We start from the raw sequence: 19815 nt of genomic DNA on the forward strand, positions 1-19815 counted from the left end.
CTCTCTCTCTCTCAAAAATAAATAAATACACATTTTTAATAAATAAATAAATAAATAATACAATAATTCTAGCAGGTTTCCCAGACCTTAGCAAAAAAGATGTGCTATCTGACTTTGACTAACTCAGCTTCTTTGAGTCTGGGTCACCATATATACAAAATGAATATAACGCAGGAAGAAGTCACCACATCCTCCAACTTACCTTTGTGCTGTTCCTCAGCTCCTTTTATGGTGCACCTACTGTGGGCGCAAGTCTGTACAAGGATACAACAATTGGTCAGAGTTGTGCTCCAGAGCTGTGCTGCCCAGGCCCATAGTGACCGATGACAGGTGGCTATTTAAATTTAAATTAACCACAATTAAGAATTTTGTCCTCCAGGGCACTAGTGTGTCATATTTGTGCGTTGTGTCATTGTCCCCACCCCACCAGACGCGCTTTATTCAGGAGGTTCCCCAAAGTTCTCTGTATACCGTGACATCTTGAAAGTACTCGCCCTCGGTGGCTATTTATTTATTTATTCAGCAGGTGTTTGTGGAATCCCTACTGCGTGCAAGCCACTCTCCTAGACATTAGGGATAGGAGGAGAATGATGTGGTGAACAGATAAATTAGTAAATATTTACAGAGTCAGGGAAAGCCAGGGGTGGTTAATTCGTAAGCTTTCATAATTTATTTTACCATTTTTTTTTGTTTTATTGAAAACTCATTTAAAACCAAGCAGTGTAGGTGAATGTCAAGTTCAGATCAAGATCACGTGACAGCTTGGCTCTCCTTTTTTTTTTTTTTTTTTTCCTTTCCTTAAAAGATTGTACTTCTCCCCCAAATCGAGCCGAGCAACAGCAGGCTGTCCCTTGCCTACTGACATAACATAGGTTGTGTGCGATGAGAACTGCCTTATCAGGGCAGTTTTTAGTTTTTATATAAAACCCAAAAGATACATTAACTAAGATAATCTTTTTCTTTATTCGCTTGTGCACGTGAGTGACAGAGAAAAATTGTAGTCGCAGTCCAGAGAGGATTTTGGTCTTGGGATTTGTGGCTAGGTCAGCTGACGCGCTTGATTTATTTAGCATGGGGCTGCGGGTCACACGCCAGGGTGTGGATATGACATTCTCTTAGGCTCACGTTGGACAGCACTGCACGTGTCAGAGCGGTCAGGGGAGCACGCTCATCTTCCCCGGGCATAGCAAGACTGGGGCCAGGGCGGCGAAAGTGCGGAAGGGCAAGAGGCAGGCAAGGCATGTTGGGAAGCCTGGGGGTCTGGCATCTGAGGGTAAAGAGGGGAGACAAGGCGCCCAGCTGGACTCCTACTGCTGGCCCTTGCCTGCTTTCCTACACTTTCCCAGCATGTCACGTTTGGGTGGTTGCAATTTTCCTACAGGAATTAGACAAAAAACAACTACACGGCTTACCTAGTCAGCCCGGCACCTGCTTGAAATTCTCAAAATACTATCAAATGAGCATTGGAAAGGAAGGTGGTTTAGTCGTCAGCCGAAAATGTGTATTTCTGAATGTCCCGAAGAATTGAAAGCTGAATCTCCAAGGAGGTATTTGTACACGCGCGGTCCTAACAGCATTATTCACAGCAGTGGAAAGGTAGAAAAGAGCCGAGTGTCCATCAGTGGGTGCCTAGAGAAGAAAAAAATACACTTACAGTGAAGCATAACACAGCCTTCAAAGGGAAGGAAATTCAGACACATGCTGCGACATGGACGAACCTTGAGTGTCATGCTAATTGAAATACCCCAGGTGCAAGAGGCCGAATGTTCTCTGGTTCCACTTGTGTGAGGTAGCTGGGGTAGCCAAATTCGTAGAGGAAAAGCAGTTGCCACGAGCCGAGGGGAGGGAAGAAGGGGGAGTTAGTGTTGAATGGGTACGCGGCTTTTGTTCTGCCAAACGAAAAGAGTTCTGGAGATTGGTTTTACAACCGCATGAAGGTACTTCGTATGGAACTATATACTTCAAAATGGTTAAGATGGTCAATTTTCTATTACTGTATATTTTACTACAGTTAAAAATTAAATACATATATTTCTTGAAATGAAATACTGTCAGGTTTAAAAACATACAGTGCAGGGACCCCTCGGAGCATCCGACTCTTGATTTCGGTTCAGGTCATGATCCCAGGGTCGTGGGATCAAGCCCCACGTCACATCCGGGTCTGCGGTGAGCGCGGAGCCTCCTTGAGATTCTTGCTCTGTCTCTAAAAGGGGGAAAAAAACCATAATACGTTAGTTAAATACCCACTCGCTAATTCCTTCACTAATCACCCTTTTACTATTACCTGCTTCACGTGTGAGCTCTTTAAGTATTGTCGTAACAGAAAAGTCCTAGTGCTGACCTTTTAATTTTAACTTCAAATCGTAACCCAGAGTTCAGTAAATAGCGCGTTGCAGTCGTTAAATTATGTTATAAATGGCAATATCCTGTTTTGTTGTCATTTTGTAGCTCTCCTGGGGGCACTGCCTGTTGCCCAGGACCACCCACTATTATACTATTTGGGGAACACAGTATCCTGAGACCTGAGTTCCCCTGACAAAGCATGGGCATTTGCTTGCTCTCTGTGGATGCTGGAAATATTTTCCAGCATCCGATTAACTTCTGTTTCTTAAAAAGGTTTGCTCTTTGCAAAGCAGTTATTGACCAGCAGAGGAGACCGTATTAGCTTAAGTGCAGTGTCGAAAGCAAGCACTTTGCCCATCCACATATCCTGCTGATGAGGAAGATCTAAGGTTCAGTAAACAGTCCTTTCGCGTTATTGTCTCCAGCACATCAGCACCTTCACTTTCTTAAAATCTGACATTGACATTGTACCACATGGAATCCTTGCTTGGTCAACAGGAGATTCAGAAATATCTGTTCCCTGGGTACCTGGGTGGCTCAGTCAGTTAAGCGTCTGACTTCAGCTCAGGTCATGATCTCGCGGTTTGTGGGTTCGAGCCCCGTGTCGGGCTCTGTGCTGACAGCTCAGAGCCTGGAGCCTGCGGATTCTGCGTCTCCCCCCTCTCTCTGCCCCTCCCCTAGGGGCTCATGCTCTGTCTCTCAATAATAAATAAAACTGTTTAAAAAAAAAGAAAAGAAAGATTTGTTCCTTTGCTCAACTATATATTGAGGGCCTACTCTGTACTCCAGGGGCTGTGTTAATACCCCGCCTGTAGGTGAACAAGAGGTGGTCCCTGACCTCAGAGAAGTTCAATAGGCTGTTCCTTCTTTTCACCTAATAGGAATGTGGAATCTTTTACAGTAGAAGCTGCCCTGCAGGTTATCTCTGTAATTCTTCCTAGAACATTCCTGGCACCATACCTGGCTTACACTGATCTCTCCTGGAGCAGGCAGGTCACCATTGAGTGAGGCAGTTCCGAGGATTACAGCTTCTCCTTAAACATCGGGCTAAGAATTAACTTCTTTCTCCTTTCTGTCTTTGCTGCACGTTCTGCCTTCCTGGAAAATAATGATCCTTTCTTTTTGGAGTACTCCCTTCTGGAGGTGCAGATTATTCTCTGATTTCTCCTGTGACATGGTTTACAACAGGCCCCTGGCCATCTGGTAGACTTCAGGGTCCTAGTTTGATCCTAGGACCATTACCATTTGACGTCCATCAGTGTCCCCAAAAATAGCCTGAGCCCTGCCGGCAGCCCCCTTACTGCCACTCCCGGGTGAAGCCCCAGTCCTGTAAAGCATCCGTGTAAGCGCATTACAGGGCCATCTGAACAGAAGAGAAAAGAATGCCTACCTGTGCTTCAGAAGGATCAGGAAAAGCTTTGTAGAGAAGCTGGCCTTTGAGAGAGACCTTAGAGAGCTCGGAGATTGATCTTGCGGGATTACAGACGAAGAAGCTTTATGTGCAGGGCCCAGAAGCAAGAAGACATGGGGAAATTTTAAGATATGGGGGCTTAACCTTATGCTTCAGAGCACATATTGTGCAGGTGTTTAAATATCACAACCAGATTTTTTCTTCAGTAGGCTGTGAAAAGCGGAAGATTTTTGAGTTTGTTGTAGTTGGGTACCTTTTCAAAAGGACCTTTTAGACCATGGTAGAGTAGAGGGCATGTTGGAAGCGAAGAGGCCAATTAGGAAGCTTCACGATGTAGACCATTAGCATCTCAACCAAGGCAGGGGTACTTAGAAGCATCATTCCCCCCACATCCTCACCTATACTTGATATTCTCATACTTTTCATTCTTGCCAAGCTAATGAGTGTGAGTTAGATTTTTATCCTTTTCGTTTGTTTCCTTGATTACTAATGAGAGTGGGCATTCTTTATATGGTTATTAGTCACTCCTTTGGCCCAGTATTAATTATTTGTCTTTTTCTTGATTTGTGGGAGGTTTTTTTAATTCATTCCAGTAAGTAATCTTTTGACTGCTAAATATTTGCTTATATCTGTCTTCTCGCAGACTGTTCCTTATCTATAATGTCTTTTTGTATACAAGAAGTTTTTAATTTTGATGTCAGATCTATAAGTCATTTCTTTTAAGGCATATTCTGTTCTTACCATATTTAAGAAATCCTTCCCTACCTCAAGATCATAAAGAGAGCTCCCAATGTTTTCTTCCAATATTTAGAGTTTTAATTTCAAAAGTTATGCCTTTATTCTATATTGGATTTATGTAAGTGCCACTTGCGAGGTAGGAATCTAATTTTATTTCTCTCTAGCTGAACGTCAGTTGAATGGTCAGCCCTTTCTCTGTTTTGTGTCACTTCTACTATATACTGTCCCACACCTGCTACGGTATCCTTCTGGGTTCTTTCTTATCTTCCATTGATTGATTCATGTAGTCTTATGCCAATACCATATGGAATTCATTACCATAGTTTTGTAGTCTGATTGATCTGGAAAGGCAAGTCCCTATCTTTGTTCTTATGGTTTTACTTACCTTTGAAGTTATCTTACCTATCTGTGCCATTACTCTTAAGAATTTGAGAATTGGTTGGCCAAGCATCCCAAAGTGCTCTTGGGATTTTTATTGGAATTGCACTGAACTAATAGGTGAAGTTTCAGAGAACGGACATCTGTACAGTATTCTCGTCTGTGAACAGAGTACTTCTCTCCATTGACTCAAACCATCTTTTACGTCCTTCAGTGAAACGTTACAATAACTCACACCTTCATTTATTATTTGTTGCAACGTCCAATATTTAAGTTCCAGGCTACAGAACAACTCTACAGTAATAAAAACTCTAGTAATGAAAAACACATTCAAAAGCAGTTTGGGGTTCTGTCAGATGGGGGTGGGGGGTAGACCCAGCTTTCATTTTCTCCTATGGGATAACTCTCCTTCCTGTGTGGATCAGTAGTAATTCGTACAAACGTACAGACGTACTTCTGCCCCTTGGTGACATTCATTCCACCAATGGGCACTCAGTCCAGCAGCTGTGCACCAAACGGCAAATCCACTAACTGCATTATGCCTCTGTACCTTCCACCCATAGTAAAATTATGAACGACTTTTGTCAAATGATTTGCTTAAGTAAGAATCACTTTATCTGCGACATACTCCTTTCTGGTGAACCACGGTTCTTTCTGAAGATCACATTCAGGATTTTGCCAGCAGTCTGCATCCACGTTTCCCCTCCAGCATTATGGAGGATTGTTATTCTCCACCACACACACTTCTGTGCCTGTATCCAGCCTTCTTGGATTCTTTCCCAGTCTCCATGATTTCTCATAATTCGCTGAAGTGACATTAGATTCAACCCCGATTTCCCAATAAAGTCAGCACATCGACATTTATATCAAAACATCAGCCCACTCCTACTCACAAAAAAAGTACTTGTTTTCTAGTATTGCTGTGTTCTCTGTTACATAACCCCGAGCTGAGATGCACTTGAGTACCAGCCTTGCGTATTTAGTTAGGAGACTCCTGTTCTGACACATAAGACCATTAAAACCATAGTATGAAGTACCTCTTTTAAAACAATGCCGTGGGTAGGGGCGCCTGGGTGGCGCAGTCGGTTAAGCGTCCGACTTCAGCCAGGTCACGATCTCACGGTCCGTGAGTTCGAGCCCCGTGTCGGGCTCTGGGCTGATGGCTCAGAGCCTGGAGCCTGTTTCCGATTCTGTGTCTCCCTCTCTCTCTGCCCCTCCCCCATTCATGCTCTGTCTCTCTCTGTCCCAAAAATAAATAAACGTTGAAAAAAAAAACAATGCCGTGGGTAAAAATGATTAGATAAGCAGCCTTTGAGTTGGCTGAACCTCTAAAGCTTCTTGATACTTCTTCATACTTTAAGGGTGATAGAAGGAGAAAAGAGTGTTTGTTTCAAATGCCACGGATGCTGAGGAGGGAATCTGGTAGGGAATTTTAAGCAATTGCACCGAAACTCCCGAGCTTTCCCTCAATTCTTTCTCCAGATTAACATTAACAATTTTGTCGTCATTTGTGTTTCTCCAGCTTCCAATTGTAGAAAAGATAAGAACCATCGCGCAGGCTGTATATGGAGCCAAAGATATCGAACTGTCTCCTGAGGCACAATCCAAAATAGATCGTTACACACAACAGGTAAGAGTTACACTTTTAAGGGGGAAAAAAAAAAAAGTCCACCTGTGGCTCGTAAAATGCTCACTTTGACTTAAGGACTGATATTTGTCTCCCCAGCTGAACTCAGCCCAATCTACTTAGTCCACAGAGATTGAACTGATATCCCTGGGTAGTTTGTTGATTACAAATAGAACATTATAGCAAAGGTGGATATCCTCTGAAAGATACATCGTTGACTTTTGTGGTTGCAAATTGTCCGATATGCATCGTATGTGTGATGTCGTGTCTGTGACGGGATGGTTCATCCCTCCCGCTCAGCCAGGAGCATTGAAACTTGGATGTGGATGTGCGGCTGTGCAGTCGGATTTGGATGATTTCTGGTGCTTCCTCTTCCTTGCAGGGCTCTTACTCCCTTAGGAATGTTAGCACGGTGCCAGGTGAGGCAACGCGTATGTAGTGCAACTTATAAAGATGGGGGTTCTTGGTGTTCATTTTTTCTGCAAGTGGTTCATTGGCTTGGGGCCGAGATTGCCCACCAGAGTCGAAGGCTCTGTCATCTTCTAGAAAGTGACAAAGACAAGTCATCAAACAGCTGTGAAGGTGGCTGGGAGTCAGCAGCCAGAGTCCAGTCCTACGATGACCATCATTCATGGACTCTGCTGCGGCACGGTCAGCCACCTCGACCAAAACGACCGTATGCCTCGAATGCTCCCTCCACTTTGCTGTGATGTGATAGAAGTCAAAGCACTTCCAGAGCTGGCTGGCGAAATGACTTCATTTATGAGTATCATTGATCTCTTTTTTAAAATTCCCGACCCCTAAATCCTATTTGTAAATCATATTTTGACTTTTTGATAAAAACTACCAATGCCGGCCAGAGTACTCTCCCAGGTTTGGTAAGATAATTAGCAACTCATGTTTTCTTAGAATTTTCCACGTATGCCGTCAGCTTGTGCTTTTAAAAAATAAATGGTTCCCACAAATTGCTGTACATACTGGCGTTGTTCTGCAGTGAAATTTCACTCGTGTGCGATGAAATGAGTAAAGTAAGGTCATTGTCATTCATCTTTTTTTTTTTTTACGTGAGTTTAAAATAATGCTTAAGGATCATTATTTATTCTAGTGTTTGTTTTTGACATTAAAACTTTTTGTTTATATGAAGTAATATGCTACTAGTATATACCCTGTTGGTTTTTTGTTTTTTTAAATATCTGGAGTGGCAAAATATTACACGGACAAGCCTACCTCAGTTCAAATTATTTCATTCGTTGAATGATCTCTGAAACCCAAAATTCTGGCCCCCATTTCTATAGAGCAATTGTGATTGTCCCCCAGCAGATTTCTGATCAGTGTATGAGACTATTCTAGCATTTGAAAACAGACCAGCCCCACCCTCCAATTGAAAATATTGAAAAATCTTCCAAATAGTTTTAAGTTGAATCATAAGAAATTCTGCATGTGTTACCTCTGAAGATTATATTCCTTTTATCCCTACCAACTGACTGAAGAAATATTCCTTAAAAGTTATGTGTCCAGTATGTGGTGGCCATTAATTAGCAAAGCCTCTGAAGAGACGCTATGTACCCTTTAATCAGAACCAGGCTGCAAGGACACTGTCCTTTTTGTGAGACCCCACATGTGACTTCCTGCCCTTTCACCTTTGGAACTCTGGGTCAGGCATCGCCTTTGGTCCTCAAAAATAAGAGTCTGAAATAGTGACCTCATCTTAGTTCATATAACGTAATCGCAGATCAAATAACCATGATTCATAAACCAACACAAAGGGACCCTTTGCTTCCCGACAGCCTCCGAGAATGAGTGAACACGACTGAAAGCCTCATTACGGAGCCTTTCTCCATTTTTACCTTTCTGAGTCCCAGATATTAATATCCTTGGAAATAGTTTCTGACAGGGCCTTTGCTTCTCCTTTGCCTGAAAATAGCCACACTTTCCCCCAAACACACACATAATGCTGCCTTCCTTACGGAGAGTTCTCCAAAATAAACAGCAGGTACTTTCAGCCACGCGATGATCACGTGGAAATGAATTTTCTTCCATCTTCTTGCCCAGTAAACGAGTAGTGACCAGCACCTGCCCTGTGCCTGGACCTGAGCCTCGGGGATCGTGTGGAGACCAAGTGGGACACATACAAGAAACTAACATCTGTGCTCAATGAACACCTTTCCTTTCCTTTCTTCCAGGGGTTTGGAAATCTGCCCATCTGCATGGCAAAGACTCACCTTTCTCTGTCTCACCAACCTGACAAGAAAGGCGTACCCAGAGATTTCATTTTGCCCATCAGTGATGTCCGGGCCAGCATAGGCGCTGGGTTCATCTACCCTCTGGTCGGAACGGTGAGTAACATTCTCCGGAAACCTTCCCCAGGCTGTGTTGTCCTGATGCCTTAAATCCTTCTGTTCTGCCAACGCTTTGCAAATCGGGTGTTGGGAATTAATAGTATTTGCTGTTTTTTCTAGACATTCTCTTCCACCATATAAAACACCTCTTCCGTCGTGGTTTGGGTTTTTCTTTCTTTTGTTTTTTAAATCGTGTGTTCAGGATCCCTTGAGTCATAAAACTGATTCCCCTCATAGAACATGGAAGAGAATAACTTGGTGGAATTCAGTCTGATATTTAAATGGTGGAATGGCTTAGTATGGTGCCTCTGGACCTTTTTCACATTATCGTACTCAAATGATAAGATTTTATTCTAGTCAGATAATGGAGGAGACTGCTCATGCCAGACAGGACCCGCCCAGCACCTCTAAAGCCTGGCAAAAATCCAGTGTTTCAATCCAACACATGGCTCTGTTGTTATTATGTAAACAAGCAATGAATGGGCCAAAAGTTGATTAAAAAGCGCAGAATCTTTCCCTTGACATTCACATGTTTCATCTAATATTGGGCAAGATGTTTTCAATAAGCATTTCTTGCATTCTCATTGCACGTGAGGCATGGCGATACTCTGAGGAGCACAGGTTTGCATAGCACAGAGGCATCTAGAAAGGGTGGCGTTGGCATGCTGAATGCCCTCAGCACAGGGGCGGTGACAGCCGCTTTGGCCCGAGGTGGATGAGGGAACACGGTATGTGGAAGAAGAGAGTCGAGAATTCTTCGTAAGAGCTCTGAACTGGGGAAACAGTGAATTTCAACTCACGGGCACAGAGATACGTGACAGACCCAGCGTGGTCCAGCGTGGCTGGGGTTGGACGGGCCGGGGAGTCTGAGAAATGGCTCAGGGAGAGCAAGACCGGGCCAAGCTGTTACGGAGCTCGACTGCCGTCGGTGGGAACTTGGGCTTTTCTCCTCGGCGCCCTGGGGAGTCACTACAGGGCGGTTTCTGAGTTTGTTTGTTCGTTTTATTTTTGTAAGAGGAAAAATGTGATCTGATTTTTATTTTAGAAAAATAGCCCCGGCAGCAGAAGGAGCGTGGTTAGAGGGCTGAGAGCCAGAGGTAAATGGCACTGCAATCATTCAAACTAATATGGAGAGAGGAGGAGAATGCAAGACGGATTTTAAGGGCGGCCACCTACCTGTGGGGCCGGGGGAGGGGCACTTGCCGCCTGACTGTGGATGGCGGTGCCGTGGTCACAGAAGGCACACGGGGAAGGCAGATTGGCCGGGCCTAGATGAGTGTGGCGTAGATGTGGAGAAGTGCGGGTGTTAACGGGACACGTAAAGTGGCCTGTGGATCTGTTAGAAATGCAGACATAACACTCGGAGGAGCAGGAAGCAAGGCCTTGAGAGTTGTAAGAATGTAGATGAAGGCAGAGCTTGAACAAGGGGAGAAGCACAGATAAGCACGAGAGACCTGAGAAGAGGGTGAAGGGCAACACTCCAAGCACATATAGGGACACCTGGGTGGCTCAGTCGGTTGAGGATCTGACTCTTGATTTCGGTTGAGGTCGTGATCTCGCGGTCGCGGGATGGAGCCCCGCTAGGGATTCTCTCTCTCCCCCTCTGTCTGCTCCTCTCTCTCTCAAGAATAAATAAGTAAACATAAAAATTTTTTTCAAACGTCCACATTTACAGAGCCGCCCCGGGAGTCTGGGGGAAGACCAGGGCGTCCCTAGAAGTCAGGGCGGTGGCGGGCTGGGGGAGGGATAGCAATGGCATTGGTATAGGGAGAAGGGTTCACATCCTATGGCTACTGGATGACATCTCCCGAGGGGAGGTGGGGCGGAGATGGGGAGTGACTACAACAGGGGAGCCTTCCGGGGCGATGGAAATACTCCATATTTTGACTACTTTGATTGTGCTGGTGGTTCCATGACTATATTGGTTTGTCAGAACTCATAGCCGTGTACCACCTGAAAAGGATGAATTTTATCGAGTATAACTTACTTATGCCTCGATGGAGATGTACGTAAGGAACAAAAATGGAGAGTGAGAAGAGTTTGCTTTATGCCCCTTAGAGTGGCCTCGTGACAGCAGCTCCTCAAGTGCTCAAAGTCTGCTGAGCTTGGGTCAGTGAAGGCCTTTGCTCAGGAACAAGAGCACAGCCGGAGAGCAGCCCGGAGAGAGGAGGGGTGTGCCGGTGGGCCTCACCAAGGAGAAAGCCAACCTCCCTCAGAATCGGCCCTGTCTTGCCCTGTACAGATTCAAAACCCCGCAGTAACTGGCCCAGCAAATCCATTCATTCATTCATTCATTCATTCAACCAGTATACAGAAGGCATGGTGCTCAGTGCTCCGGGAATCCCAAAATAAAGCAGCTTTCCATTTCAGACAGCTTACAGCTGGTAGGAATAGACAGAAGTGAATGACAAAGAAAATGGTTTGGTATAAAAATTAGGAATCAATCAAGGGCACCTGGGTGGCTCAGTCAGTTAAGAGCGTCCGACTTCAGCTCAGGTCATGATCTCACTATTCCCGAGTTCAAGCCCCGCGTAGGGCTTTGGGCTGACAGCTCAGAGCCTGGTGGAGCCTGTTTCAGATTCTGTATCTCCCTGACTCTCTGTCCCTCTCCTACTCCCGCTCTGTCTCTCTCTGTCAAAAATAAATAAACATTAAAAAAAATTTTTTTTTAATTAGTTAATAACCTTAATAGTTCTGAGCATTTAACAGTCATCAGAAGTCATAATTTAAAATCTTGTGGACACTAAACAAATATACGCTGTGGATCTTCTCCCATCCCAGCTAATACCACCAGACCCACATGTGAGACCAGTTCTGGGAAATCAGAATTCTGGAGCTGCCACTCATGCGGGAACACTGACGAATGACTAGTAGGAAAATGAATGTGAGGAATGGCGTTTGGGGGGCGGCCGCAGGCCCACAGTGTCCTGAAGAGAGCCCTGGGCTGCCCTGTGGTGCCCCCAACCGCAGGACCAGGCCAGGAACCGTCAGTGAAACAGTCAAGTGTGAGGACGCAGGAAGGAAGCAGTGCCTGACTAAAGAAGTTCCTGGAGGTCAGGAAACGGTCACGTGTAGTTGGTGGCCTTAGCGTCCGCTTTCTATGACAGCGGGAAGTTGCGCGTGTATCAGGGCAAGCGCACCGTTGGAGGCCAGGATCGCCTAATAAGGGCTGGTATTTACTTTTACTTGACCCCATTCTGGGCCCTGCTACGGTCTTTTGAAATGCTTCGAACATTCATCACCCGTGTGGGAGACACAGTGTAGTAATTTCCTGCTGAGATGACTGAGGGAAAAGGAATGGGGACACCAGAGGGGCTGGTTCCTGCAGGTGGGAAAATCCTAGCATCCTGAGTCACTCTTACTCTTAATCACGAAACGTGTTTATTTGAGTTCTTCTTTTTTTTTTTTTTTTTAATTATTTTCAGTGTTGATCTTTGAGAGAGGGACAGAGCACGACTGGGGGAGGGACAGAGAGAGACAGAGATACAGAATCTGAAGCAGGCTCCAGGCTCCGGGCTGTCAGCACAGAGCCCAATGTGGGGCTTGAACTCACAAACCATGGGATCATGACCTGAGCCAAAGTGAGACGCTTAACCGACTTGAGCCACCCAGGTGCCCCCTGAGTACTTTTGAAATGCATATCCATCTATCCACTCCAGAAAGAAAGGCCAAACTGAGACCTCAACATCAGAAAGCTTCTCAGTTTTTTTGCAGTGTTCATTCATTCATTCATTCATTCATAAAACCACGTGGAGGCGAATCAGATCAAGTCCTTCCCTAATGGGCCTTCTGCTATACCGTAGTAAAAGAAATCATACAAGTACAGGAGGCTGTAGGCTTTATGACAAAGGAGAAACAGCCCCCAGCTATGTAGTAGGTTCCAAAGTGGCGAATGTGAGTATAGACAAGTCTGTCCTCAAACAATAAACGTCTCCGGCCCTGATGACCTTGAGCGATCACGTGGTGACATGTCTGGGGAATTCAGTGTTCCCCCCTCCAGATTTAGCTTTGTGGATATTGACTGTTTAACCCCCTGTCTTTCCCACTTAATTACTTCATTTCATCATGTTCTATTTAGTTATGACACAATACAATAATAATTAGAAATATCAGTAACTGCTGTAGCCGCTTCGCTAGTGGCTTTCACTTCCCCGTCTGTTTGTATAGAAGCACCCGAGGCAAGGATTACTAGTTTAGGGACATTCGGCTCAGCTACCACTCTTCCCTGCACTCTCAGTGTTTCTCATCTTGCTGTAGCTACTTTTTCCTTCGCAAAATCTCAGTCTCCATTCCCACTAAACACCATATATATTCCTGCTTCTCCTTAATGACATAGTTATATGTTATTTCAGGCATATTCTTGAAAGCTACAAACGGTATGAGATTCCTGACCAGATTATCACTACTTAGTGCATCTCCTTCTAAGACATTGTTTAGCAAATACAGGTTCTTGATGTGGGAAGAAAAGAGCAAATTGTTTTCAAGATTTTCCTACCCTGGATTCCATGGATTACTCTGTTACGTTATATTTCCGAAATTCTTTCAAAGCTTACAGTTTATCGTGTTCAATCAACCTAATAGCTTATTAAATTTCTCCAAAACAATCTTGTGCCAAAAGAAATTCAGCAGGTGGTCTTTCTCTTCTGGTCACATTGTTTTGATATTGCCTTTAGGTTTCCACAGTTGACAGGGGCTCTTTAATCATTTGGCATAAATTGCATGACATAAAATTATTAGCACGTAAGCAAACTATATACCATGATATTACTGAGAAGTAAATTATACTCCACTTGGAAAAAAAACTAGGAAGACACCAAAATGTTAACATTGGGCTGCAGTAGTAGAAGCAGCTTTTTTTTCTGTACTTTTCTGCTTATTTCAGTATCTGCATTGAGCATGTGTCCCCTCTATACCATGAAAATGCAATGAATAGGCAAGTGATAAACTAAAAGTCCTTGGGAAAAAATGTTTAACTAGGGCCATTCAGTTGCCGGGGAGTCAGTAGTACTCTGTGCTTAGCAGGTGGCACCTGCCGGGTCGCGTCGTCTGCCCATCTCAGCTGCCTTGCAGTGTTTTAACACCTGTAAAGGTGAGACCCTGAAGGCGGGACAGAAGGGCTAGGGTGTCGTCGTAAGAAATGCACTCCTGAGTGTGGTGCGTCTGGTTCTGTCCAACGTTTGCCAGCCCCAGATTCTGCTAAGGAAATGCGAGATCGAGTTGTCAAACAGTCGGCGTGGAGAAATGTCCGGTTCTGTGAATTCCACCCCAAGTCCATTTGATGTCAGCGTTCGGTATATCCCACTCTTCTCCTTTGATATCGCACTGAGACTCCCAAAGAAAATAGAAGTCCTCCTGTGCTGAGGTCCCCCTGACAGGGAAGTCTTCTCTATCGACCAACATGGGACATAAAATTACGACAAGATGACTCTTCGGGGCAAGAACGTGGGCTAGAATTTTGGAGATAAGCAGACTCACGGTTCACGCAGAAGGGATTAAGACGTCATAGGGCGTTGATATGCTGGTCACTGCCAGGGAGGGCGTTTCGGGAGGTAGAGTGGATACTTGGAACTGTACAGAAAAAAAGCTAAGTGCTTTCACCCCACAAACTGATGAGATAGGGGGGACTAGGAAAGGCAGCAAGTCAGGGCTCCCCTGTCCCTTCCTCCTCCCTTCACTTTGGTCCCTGGGCTCTTTCCAGAGCAGAGTATTGATCACGGGCACTGCCTACGTGTTCGTGCGTTTTTTGCTCCTGTCGCGACTGGCCTGGCCTGGACCCATCAACAGTGTGCAAGTCTGTCCAAGAAAGAGGGACCAAAAGATCAGCGCTAAAGCACGCAGTTTACCGAGCGAGCACATGAACGTGCACTGGTGTGGCCTTCATTTCCACTCTGACCTGACCCGACCCGGCCACATCTGTGCCCAGGTGCGCCGCTGACCACATCGCTTGGCTGGGCTGTGGAAAGCAGGAAACCGCCGCCGTGTATTTGGGAAGTGAGTGATGTCATCCACAACTCATGCTGGGTGGAGACTTACTGGCCTGGGGGGTGCAGGGGGTGGGAAAGTAGACTGTGGCCCCACCCAGCTAAGCCTCGGCCCCGTTTTGTTCTTTCTCACGTTTCGGCTAAGCTCACTTTGTTTTCCGTTCTACTCCCTCTACTGTAAAAGTATGTACTGAATGTTTAGTTTCCACGGGATCCGATTCAGGTCAGCGATGAAGTTATTCTCAAGCGCGGTGGGGATACGTTCTCTCCTCTGTGCGCCGGCCCCACTTAGGGATGCATGGTTATAAACTGGCTTCACTCGGTTAAGCGTGAAGGTGAATTAATTCAGCCTTTGTAGGTTCAAATCAAATGCATCGCTCCTCACATTTTCCAGAGATTAACGGCCAGTTACATGGTGAAAAAATTAAACATTCACTCCCCAGGCTGCCTTTAAATGCAGTGGATAAGCAGTCATGTAGTAAGGGGCTCACTGTCGCGTGACATCACGCATCCCTCGGCCCCAGCGCATCGCTCAGACCCTCAGAAGCTACAAAATCACCCCCTCGTTTCACTCCCTCCCCTCCCTCTCTGCTTTTCCACCTTCCTACCCTACCCCCCACAAATAAACAAAGAATTCCAAGCTTATTTCTTTTAAGTCTCAGCACACAGCCTTCCTATCTCCCCCTCCTCCTCAGCCCTGGTTACCCCAACACCTGAAATAAACCAGACTCCTGCCCTGCTCACGGGTCTCCCTCCCCATCTGGCCTCCTTCTCTGTGTCATGCCCTTTCTCTCCTTCCCTGGGGATCTGATTCGTTTCCTCTCCCCACCCGGCACGGGTCCCCTTCTCACTACCCTGCCTTATCTCTACATCAGAATTTCCTGCTTTCTCCCGAACATGCCCTTCCTCCAGCACAGGCAGCCACTGGCTTCCTCTTACAGTGACGTCCCTGCAGCATCCCCGCGGGCTGGCTGGTTGCTTTGTGACCACACCTTCCTCCCCAGGGTCCAGAGGCCAGCCAAACATGTGTCTGTCGTCCTTGTCTTCCAGTGTGACATGTTTTAGGGGAAAGGAAGGTGGCCAGCAGCGTTCTCGATTTCCAGAAACCGTTTATCACATTGACAAGCTTTGTGACTCATGAAAATGACGTTTGCTTCTCTAGCGCATGAGGTTATCTAGGTCTCGTCCATTTGCTTAGAGGGTCTTTTCTCCCCTAGTGTGACGCTAATTTATTTTTAGCATAAATATAAAGTCACTTTAACTGGAATCAGCTTTGGCTGGATAATAAGCCAAGTGATAACGGTATCAGAGATCTCTGTCATCGAGTTAAATTTTTAACCTGTTACTAATCCCCACATGTTGGTTCTTTCTTACTTTCTACAAACCTAGAAGAGGTGCTTGTAGCACTTAGTGTCCAGCCCTACAGTCGGCGTATTTATCTTGTGTTTTCTCGAGGGACTGGTGAAATACTGGCCCCTTCCTCCTCCACTTCCGTCTCCAGCCTGCTTGCTTTCTCCCTGTTTTTAGTTTGGACTCAGGGCAGAAACTGACGGTCGAGGCCCACCCCAGTTCAGAACTTCCGAAAGACACCCGTACAATTATCGGGTCCTCATGGAGCTTTTCTTGTGCCTCTTTGTTGCATTTGTTATACTTGACTATCACAGTCTTTAGTAAGAGGCTTATAATCAGAAGCAGATCAGTCATTTCTGCATGGGAAATTAAATCCATACAAACCAGATTCCAGCTTTCCAAACTAAAGGGCCCAGTGCTCCTCAGAGTCATTTTTTAGGGTGTGGAGGGAATGGATAAATGGAAAGAGGACTAAATTTATCGGACATTTGGCACACTTTAAACCTACAGTTATGGGGCACGTGGATGGCTCAGTCGGCTAAGCGTCCAACTTCCGCTCGGGTCATGATCTCACAGTTTGTGAGTTCGAGCCCCGCGTCGGGCTCTGTGCTGGTGGCTCGGAGCCTGGAGCCTGCTTTGGATTCTGTCTCCCTCTCTCTCTGCCCCTCCTCTGCTCGTGCTCTGTCTCTCTCTCTCTCAAAAATAAATAAAACGTGAAAAAAAATTAAACCTATAGTTATAGTTTTCAAGGAAAATATAATTGATAATATTCGAAGTCATGGCAAGTTGCAGGCCTGACCTTAATTTATCCACCCATGGATATCAGATTAAGTGTTAAAAAACATAATTTACCTATTATGTGTCTCCATTAAATATTTTCTGTTTATCGCTTTTGAAAGAAAGAATGGTCATCTTTTAGCCTTTCCTTCATATCACTGAAAACTCAAAACATTTTATACCAGTGAGAATCACAAATCTAATTTAATCAGGGAACAAATGTAACTATAAAGTCCCTAGAAGACCATAAAGAAAATTCACAGACTCATTGCCAACCCGCTGTAAGAATTTGCTGGTATGCCTGCATTAGGTATGCGTAATAAAGGCACCACGTTCTGGCAAGGAGGAGACCTGGGGCTGGAAACGTAAGTTGCTGCAGCGATCACGGACATCCGTCTTCTGTTTGAGACTCATTCCAACCCCAAGAAAGCTCTAGAGAGTGTAGGACCCATGTAAGTTACCTACCGTGCTTTCTTGCACCTTTCAAAATCCATCATCCAATTCCCAAACCCGTCTGTGTTTCTGCTCTGAAAACCAACTTTCCAAACCTCCAGACCCGCCCCCCCACGACTGGCTCTGGGGAGATGGTGCCCCCGTGCCACCTGCTCACCTCCGGTCCCTCTGTCTCTCACTCGGTGCCACCCAGCTGAGATGCAATGCAGTTCATTCCTTCGGGTGTCTGGGCTCGTCCCACGTCGCCTTGCCCAATATCTCCTGTTCCTCCAGGCCCCCCTCTACGAACCATGTCTCCAGTTCCCTTGACCTTTCCACAACTGGAAGTCCAGCAGAGAACGTACGTTCGGAGCTGCACAAGTGTGTTGGTCGCCTGCCAACGCCACAGAGAGCAAGGGAATTTTTAAGGAAGTCTCTGCCCATGTGAACTCACCATCGGTAGACTCCCAGACTTAAGTTCCAGTTGGGAGAAGCAGTCTTGTAAGGAGCCCATACCCCAGGCTCTAGTAGCCCACCAGCCCTATCTGCTCATTTCTCCACCTTTCCCAATCGCTGCCCTAGCCTCTCTTCTTGGACCAGTTACTGACCAGCAGTAGTATAAACCAGCCCAAATATATTTTTATTAATGTGCTTACATACGGACGTGCAGCTCAAGGATCCCTCCAGATGGTATTGCTTGGCGGTATGGCCGTTTGCGTGGAAACAGTTTATCCGCATTTTGCGTGGACGTATCCGGTCCTCCTTGAGGGTGCTCCTTCTTCCCCTCTCCGTCCTCCTCCTCCTCACCGTCATCATGATGGCTTTAACCGTAGGTCAGACGCTCTTCCCAATGTTTTATATTGATGACTCATTACTCTCCATATCAGCCCTCTGAGCACGGTTGGTGGGAAACAGCAAAAGAAAGTTCCAGTATTCTGAATATTAAAGCTTACGAGATCTTCACCCAGGAATAACTTAGATTTTACACATCGTGATATTTTTCTTTGCGTAGGTCAACGCGTGTATTTTCATGATGCCGGGTGTGCTAAGCCCTGGCACACATAACAAAGCATAAAACGTGATGCCACCCCTAGGGGGAGGAGACCGTTTGGATAAATAAGGCATCAGCATTTTAAAAATTACAGCCCACAGTGTGTGCATTTACTTGCCAAAAGAAAGGTGTAAATGATAAAGTGCCATGGAACTCCAAAGAAAGCGAAGGCCACTTAGGAGGACGATGGGTTAGAGATCAAGACTTTGAATGACATGCTGGGGTGCCCAAAGGCATTTGACATTTTGTGGGTAGAGAACCACGCTGGCAGCGATCTCCTGAAGGAGAGAGAGAGACTGAGGCCAGGAGACCTTGAGGGGCCTGTGCCAAGGCCCGAGTGAGTGTCATGGGCCCCTGACAGGGGAGTGACCACAGGAGGGGAGAGGAAAGTGTGTGTGCTGGGAGACCGGTGGAAGTCGGAGGAGCCGACAAGGGATGGAATGTGAGGAAGGGGGGGTGTAAGGTGCCTCCTGGGACCTAGAAGGACGGACCTGGAAAGAAAAGAGACAGCAAGCTGGTTTTGCAGTGAACATGGAATTACATGTTGTCTAAGGTGCCCGTTGAACTTCCTGTCGAGTCGTCTGTGAGACAGTTAGAAATTAGTTCCCAGAGGGGCCGCCTGGGTGACTCACTCAGTTAAGCATTCAACTCTTGATTTCAGCTCAGGCCGTGATCTCATGGTTCGCGAGTTCAAGCCCCGCATCGGGCTGTGCCCTGACAGGGTGGAGCCTGCTTGGGATTCTCTCTATCCCTCTCTCTCTGCCCCTCACTGGCCCTCTCTCTCTCTCTCTCTCAATAAATAAACATAAGAGAAAGAAAGAGAGAAAGAAAGGAAGGAAAGGAAAAAAGAAAGAGAAAGAAAGAAGAAAGGAAGAAAGAAGGAAGGAGGGAGGGAGGGAGGAAGGAGGAAGGAAGGAAGGGAGAGAAAGAAAGAAAGAAGAAAGGAAGGAAGGAGGGAGGGAAGGAGGGAGGAAGGAAGGAAGGAGGAAGGAAGAGAAAGAAAGAAAGAAAGAAAGAAAGAAAGAAAGAAAGAAAGAAAAGAAAAGAAAGAAAGAAAGAAAGAAAGAAAGAGAAAGAAAGGAAGGAAGGAAAGAAAAGAAAGAAAGAAAGAAAGAAAGAAAGAAAGAAAGAAAAGAGGGAGGGAGGAAGGAAGGAAGAAAGAGAGAGAGAGAAAGAAAAGAAAAAGAAAAGGAAGGAGGGAGGAAGGAAGGAAGGAGGAAGGAAGAGAAAGAAAGAAAGAAAGAAAGAAAGAAAGAAAGATGGAGAAAGAAAGGAAGGAAGGAAAGAAAAGAAAGAAAGAAAGAAAGAAAGAGGGAGAAAGAAAGGAAGGAAGGAAAGAAAAGAAAGAAAGAAAGAAAGAAAGAAAGGGAGGGAGGAAGGAAGGAAGA

At 45.7% G+C, this 19815-nt stretch overlaps 1 protein-coding gene and 1 long non-coding RNA gene across 3 annotated transcripts in view; one reads left to right on the plus strand and one right to left on the minus strand.

Annotated features, from left to right (window-relative positions):
• MTHFD1L (methylenetetrahydrofolate dehydrogenase (NADP+ dependent) 1 like) overlaps positions 1-19815 on the plus strand; it is a 195528-nt gene that overhangs the window by 130574 nt on the left and 45139 nt on the right. For both annotated transcript variants that reach the window (XM_086708121.1, XM_086708120.1), the window contains 2 exons: positions 6393-6500; positions 8681-8833. In XM_086708121.1, coding sequence (XP_086564247.1) covers positions 6393-6500; positions 8681-8833 — 261 coding nt within the window. The remainder of the gene's footprint in view (positions 1-6392; positions 6501-8680; positions 8834-19815) is intronic.
• LOC147581298 (uncharacterized) lies at positions 945-17880 on the minus strand. Its single transcript, XR_015251650.1, has 2 exons — positions 17555-17880; positions 945-2203 (listed from the first exon to the last, which is right to left on the minus strand). It is a non-coding gene; the product is annotated as an uncharacterized LOC147581298 (long non-coding RNA).

The sequence above is a fragment of the Puma concolor genome, chromosome B2 (assembly GCF_028749965.1).
Source record: "Puma concolor isolate L17-30 chromosome B2, mPumCon1.1.hap2, whole genome shotgun sequence".
Classification (NCBI taxonomy): domain Eukaryota; kingdom Metazoa; phylum Chordata; class Mammalia; order Carnivora; family Felidae; genus Puma; species Puma concolor.